Source organism: Elephantulus edwardii, unplaced genomic scaffold (genome assembly GCF_000299155.1).
Source record: "Elephantulus edwardii isolate Elephantulus edwardi_28Jun2011 unplaced genomic scaffold, EleEdw1.0 scaffold00215, whole genome shotgun sequence".
In the NCBI taxonomy this organism is placed as follows: domain Eukaryota; kingdom Metazoa; phylum Chordata; class Mammalia; order Macroscelidea; family Macroscelididae; genus Elephantulus; species Elephantulus edwardii.
This window is the reverse complement of record NW_006399965.1, coordinates 918,647-924,781: the sequence shown is the minus strand read 5'-3', so window position 1 is coordinate 924,781 and position 6,135 is coordinate 918,647. Positions and strand designations below refer to the sequence as shown.

The following is a 6,135-nucleotide window of genomic DNA, read 5'->3' as shown; positions in this document are numbered from 1 at the left end:
CCAGCATTTGTTGCTTGCTGTTCTGTTAAATTTTGCTAGTCTTACTGAAGTGAGATGATATCTCCTGGTTGTCTTTATTTGCATCTCTCTCAGAGCTAGGGATTTTGAACATTTCTTCATGTGCTTGTTAGCCATCTGAGTGTCTTCCTTGCTGAAGTGTCTGTTCATATCCTGTGCCCATTTTTCAATTGGATTATTCACCTTTATCTTGTTGTGGTGCTCAAGTATTTTATGAATTTTAGATATAAGTCCCTTATCTGACATGTCATTACCAAACACTTTTTCCCAGTCTGTGGCTTCCCTTTGTAGCCTGTTAGAGAAGGAAACAGATTTTTTACATTGTGGCTGACGCGTCAGCAGAATTGCTGACCAATGCGAGATGCTCTGGAGCTTAGAGGTATTTTGCTGTAGACCTCATGCTATATTATTTCTCAATATTTAAGCCACATGTTCTGTCAGATTTCTGGAATGTCAAGCCATTATGATCAAAATGCCAGATAAATGGGCCAATTATAAAATAGTTTATTCTTCAGATTTTATGAAAAACTGTGAGTCAAGAAATATAAAAACCATTAATTAAGTTTGAGTGCAGGAAAGACATTCTTAATGGCTTAACTCTGCTTTGCCCCAAGGGAACTGAGAAATTCTACATCTTCACATTTCTTAAATAAAAACAGGTAACTCAGATGGTCATTTAAAACAATTTAAAAATGCTTCAATGCCAACTTGCACTAAAAAGAAATTTTTTTTTTCAAACTTCCAACAATGGGCTAAATTGAGCACGCCATTATATTTTCCTTTCAAAAAGATCTTCAGCCACAGAAAAGTCTGTGTGCTTCTGAAGAAAGCAGTATTACTTCAGCTTTCTTCTTCTATTTCAAAAGTTAACACAAATTCCTGGTCAGGATTTGCCATAATTCGCATATATTGCATTGGATTTCTTCTGAGTAGAAGTTCAAATAAGTTTTATAATGAGGATTCTAAAGATACAGTGTGCCAGCTCCGAGTGAATTATAAATTTTAACACCTTCCATAAATTAATCCAGACACAGTTCATTTTACCAATAATGCTATATTCTAAATAAACATAGAAAGTAGGACAGTGTAGCATTTACAACATGGCTTTCTTGTTGAGCTTCCTAAATTCAACTCCAATTTCACCCTTTCTGTGCTTGCTGCCTCAGACTCTGGACACATTTCCTGATCTATAAAATTGTGACAATAATAATACTAACATCTTTGAATTATTCAGAGGGTTGTTTGAAGCAAACCGATGTGGCATATCATAAGCACGGAATAAATACTAGCCGTTATTATTACTATTGTGTTAGCCACAATCAATACCCATGGTAATAGTAGTCAAGGAATCAAAGGCTGTGTTACATTTGGAAAATTTGCTGTCAAGGATTTCTCCAAAGTTTCAAAGAGCAAGAACATCCATTTAAAGGCTAAGCTGTGTGTGATCCAAACCACACTGTCAATTGTTTCCTGTGCATCTGAAAGTCGGACAATGAATAAGGATAACAGAAGACTTGTCTTTGAATCGTGGTACTGGAGAAGAACACTGACTATCACATGGACTGTTAAAAGAACAAACAAATCTGTTTTGAAGGAAGTGTAGCTGTGGTGCTCATTAGATGCAAAGATGGTTGGACTTGGTCTCGCAAACTGTAACCGTATTGTCAGGAGGGGTCAGAACTTGGAAGAAGACATTAGGCTGGGAAGGATAGAGGGTGAAAGAGAGAGAGGAAGACCCTCAACAAGATGGGTGTGAGCATATCCTAGATGATGAAAATGGTGTTGGTTCAGGCATATTTCAGATCTGTTGTTTATAACATCACTAAGTGAAAGTCTCTGGGTGGTGCAAATGATTTGTGTCCACCTATTAACCTGAGAGAGCTCTCACACTGACAATCCAACGTTTGAGTTGGACAATCAGCGTTGTTTGAGTCTACCTGTTGCTACTGGGAGATGTTGGGCGATTTATAGCCTCTGAAAACCCACTGCAGGGCCAGGTATGAATCAGTTTCATCTTAGTAGCACATAACAACAGCAACAACATTAACCTAAAGGTTGGGTGGTTCCAACCCACCCAGCAGCACGAGAGAAGGAAGGCCGGTGACCTGCGTTGGTAAGACTGCAGCTAAGAAGCCACAGCGGAGCGTCTCGCTCTGTCACACGTGGGGCTGCCACGAGTCAGAGCCGACCTGAAGCCTGCACATAGTGTCAGCACATTTAAAACAAGACAACAAGTCACAGTTTTATTCTCTCTGATATTCAGCAAATAGAGTTTAGTGATAGATAAGATGGATTTCAAAAGAAGGGAAGGGCATACTTTTGTGTAGTTTCTTTATAACAGAACACTATTTCATAGGTCGCCCTTTGAAAATCCAGAATATAGATATTTACTGAGCATATTAATTCAGAATGAAAATGATGCCATATTAATTGACACGTTCTAACACTGATAAATGTAGTGATACATTTTTGTATATAGGGTCATTATGAGTTGCAGGTGACTTGACGGCCCATAACAACAACAAACAACAACAATCAGATTTCAACTTTGCTGATTACAAAAGTTACTTAAAGTTAGTCAGCCTCCTTTTTTTCTTCCCTGTCTACTACCACCTGTCCTCAGATCCCTCACAGGCAAATACAACTTTAATTATATAAGAAATCAATATTATTATCACAAGTAATGAATGCAAATAGGTGATTCATAAAGAAACAAAAGGTATAACATAGTCAGGTCATGAGTACTGGGTAAGTGTGTGTATAGTGGTTTATCTCCTAAAACCCAAGTTAGGTGTGTGCGTGTGTGAGCTTCACTACACAGGAATGAATAGGATCAAAAGTCAATGGAATATATGTAATAAAATGACATTGTAAAATAAAATAGAGAGGAAAAAATTATTGGCATTTAAATGCAAGACAAAATGCCTACTGGTTGGTGGAGGTTGTTGTTGCTAGGGTTCATCACATTAGCCACATTTATAGAGACCCTATGAAGCACATCTTATAGAGACTCTATGAACAGCCGATGGGACCCTGTCCTGTCCTGCGACATCTTCATGAGACCCTATGCACAGCCGATGGGACCCTGTCCTCTCCTGTGCCATGTCCCTTCTCTCCCCATGCTGGAGCCCCTTGTTAGCACCTTTAAAGTGTAAGAGTGAAATGTGCCAGAGGAACTTACAGACTTTCCTTTTTGAAACTGAAGTTGATTTCCAGCCAGGGTAAAATAGCGAGTTTTCCACCTTTTGATGAACTTCCATCTGACTTGCTTCTCTTTGAGTTTTCCTTCTATGAGAGGCTGGCCATCTTGATTTACAACTGTCGAAGGTAACAGAACAATCAAAGCTGTTTATTTTTCAGTGTTTATTTGGCAAGTGATCAAAAGTCTGAATTTCACAATGAACCTGAACTGAGTAAGCATATTTTGAAAGGGGGCTAAGAAATTATGTGTTTGGTTATCTTTTTATCTTTTCCTGAAAAACAATGTACAATTCAGATATGATAATGTGTAAGTGTTGAAAGCTTTCATCAAGAATTTTCAAAAGGAACCGAGTTCACAAAATGAGCATCTGGTTAGCAGTTAGTAAAGTTCATCCAGACACCCAGCTTTCTTTGCTTGTTAGTGCTTTCATTTCATGGCATTTTGTTACTTACGTTGGAGTGACCAAATCAATTAAGAATGTAGTTTAACATATTTGGCATAAAATACCTAGCATGCCAAAGGTTTCATTTACTACTATAGAATGTGAATTCCCATGCTTTACAGCACAGGGACGGCTTAGACAGACAGCTTAGAAAGAATCACAGCCTAAGTATATTGAGCTATTTGGCAGCAAAAGTTGAAGCAGCACTTTAAACAATAGATTTCTGTAAAGCTGTAACACTAAACTGCAAAGGCAAAATGACTTTGTGCTAAATTTGCTTGTGCTGTTTTCACCATCTGTAACACAGTTACCCTTTCCACATTCCACATTCCATTCTTCACCTCACTTACTGCCATGAAGCTGGAACGAACCTGCAGCTTACCTCTTGTGGGTTTTCTGATGTTAATCGCATTAGAAGAGATCGTGCATCTTTTGCCCTTGAAGTAGCTGGTGGATTAGAACCCCCCGGGTGGCATAGCCTTTGGGTTAGCAGCACAATTCCTTATGAACTGTGCCACCAGAGCGCCCTCACCATCACCTCGTCAATGACTAATTCATCCTTCCTCTATCAGTGCATGTTGTTGTTGCTGTTATGTGCTGTAGAATCACCCATGATTCATAGACCTAAACCCTGCTCTGTCCTGTGCCAATCTCACTGTCTCTGACACCCCCACCCCCACTACTCCAGTCACTGAATCAATCCACCTCATAGAGGGTCTCCCTCTCCTGCGCTGTCCCTCCACCCTCCCAAGCAAGACGTCCCTCTCCAAGGACTGGTCCCTCCTTGCAAAATGTCCAAAGTATGTCAGAGGAAGCTTCAGAATCCTTGCCTACAAGGAGCAGCCTCGTTTTACCTTCTCCAGGACAAACCTATCTGTCCTCTTAGCAGTCCATGGTATATTCAATACTCTTCTCCAACACCCTACCTTGTCCTTATCTTTCATATCCCAGGAGCTCTGGTGATACAGTCCAGGCTGCACCTCCCTAGTGACTCAAATCCAACAGTCACTCCAGGAGAAAGATGGGCAGTTTCCTTTCAGGCCATTTGCAGCTTTGGAACCTGGCTGGAGGGTCAGCTAGGTGTTATTTCTGACTTGACAGCAATGAGGTTTTCTCCCCTCCCAGCTCCAGATCAGTGTGGCTCCCCCTACCATATGCTGCTATTGGCCTGTGTGTGTTTGTTTTAGAGCAAGCCTCACCTCCCCTAGTGACTAGTGCTTATTTGATTAACATTTGGTGCAGAAGAAAGACAAGCAACCTCCTCTTGTGTGGTTTACAGTCTCTGAAACACCTCGGGAAGGTTGGCTACGAGTTGTTTCTGCCTCCGTGACAATGACTTTGACTTTTTGATTTCCCATTTTACTGGAAGCTCCATGAGGACAAAGTCTTTGTTTTGCTCACTGTTATCACGCTACATACACAAGCACAGAGCTTGACATATATAGTAATCGATAATATTATGGAATATCATTGTAAGGTCTCTGGGATTGATGCAAATGATGTGTACCCAATTAAATCTAAGGAGAGCTCTGGTGGCCCCGCAGTAAGGAGTTACACTGACAACGCAAAGGTACATGGTTTGAGTCTACTTGCTGCTCTCAGGAGACAGATGGGCCATCTCTTTGTGTGTGATTAAACTGCCTCTGAAAACCTGCTGGAAGTTCCGACTCCATGGTATACCGCCACATGAGTATCTGTTGAATGAATGGATTACGTTTACACTGAAGTAGAATACATAATATTTACAATACAAGATATTTAACAATGTTAGAAGATTAGACTAAGGAATTTCTTCCTTTTTTTCCATCCACGTAAGATTTGCTCTACTTTGAGATTGTCATGAAAGCATTTCATTTCTAGAGGAAGCAATGGAAAGTGCAACTGACAAATGACAAAATTTACTTCAGTACATTTATGTTCAATGTGCTGAGCACCACAAAGTAAACAAAAGTCACCCATCACTCTAGACTCTGGATGGTACTTGCTGACCATGTGAATATGGTCTGCAATTTGTCTGGTCCTATCTGTGCCCAATCTTGCTGTTTCTGTCCATTTAACAGAGAATTTTCGGAGTAACAATTAAGTTTTTATAAATAATAAAGTTTTCATGCTTTTCATAAATAGACTTCTGTCCACACTGATTTGACTTGCTTGTTTATTTAGTTTTAAGTTATTTGATGACTATCTACAAGATGTGCTCTGAGGTCAGAGAATGTTCACCTGGGGTGGATATAAATGTCAATGGAAAACATACAATGAAACAATTAAGCAGATCACAGGATGAAAGAGGATGGTTGTTGTTGTTGTTTAATGCCGTCGAGTCGTAGATGACTCATAGCGACCCTATGAACGAACAGCCTGAGCACTGTTCGTACATAGAGTTTCCAGAGGCAAGCCATGTTGGAAGTGGATGCTGCTCCTGCTTCCAGGCTTGCTTTAGTCGGGAAGCTCCAGCCAACACTGTCCACCATGG

The 6,135-nt window shown here is 40.2% G+C and overlaps 1 protein-coding gene across 2 annotated transcripts in view; it reads right to left on the bottom strand.

Annotated features, from left to right (window-relative positions):
* VEPH1 (ventricular zone expressed PH domain-containing 1) overlaps positions 1-6,135 on the bottom strand; it is a 432,395-nt gene that overhangs the window by 7,897 nt on the left and 418,363 nt on the right. For both annotated transcript variants that reach the window (XM_006897770.1, XM_006897769.1), the window contains one exon: positions 3,200-3,336. In XM_006897770.1, the coding sequence (XP_006897832.1) occupies positions 3,200-3,336 (137 nt within the window). The remainder of the gene's footprint in view (positions 1-3,199; positions 3,337-6,135) is intronic.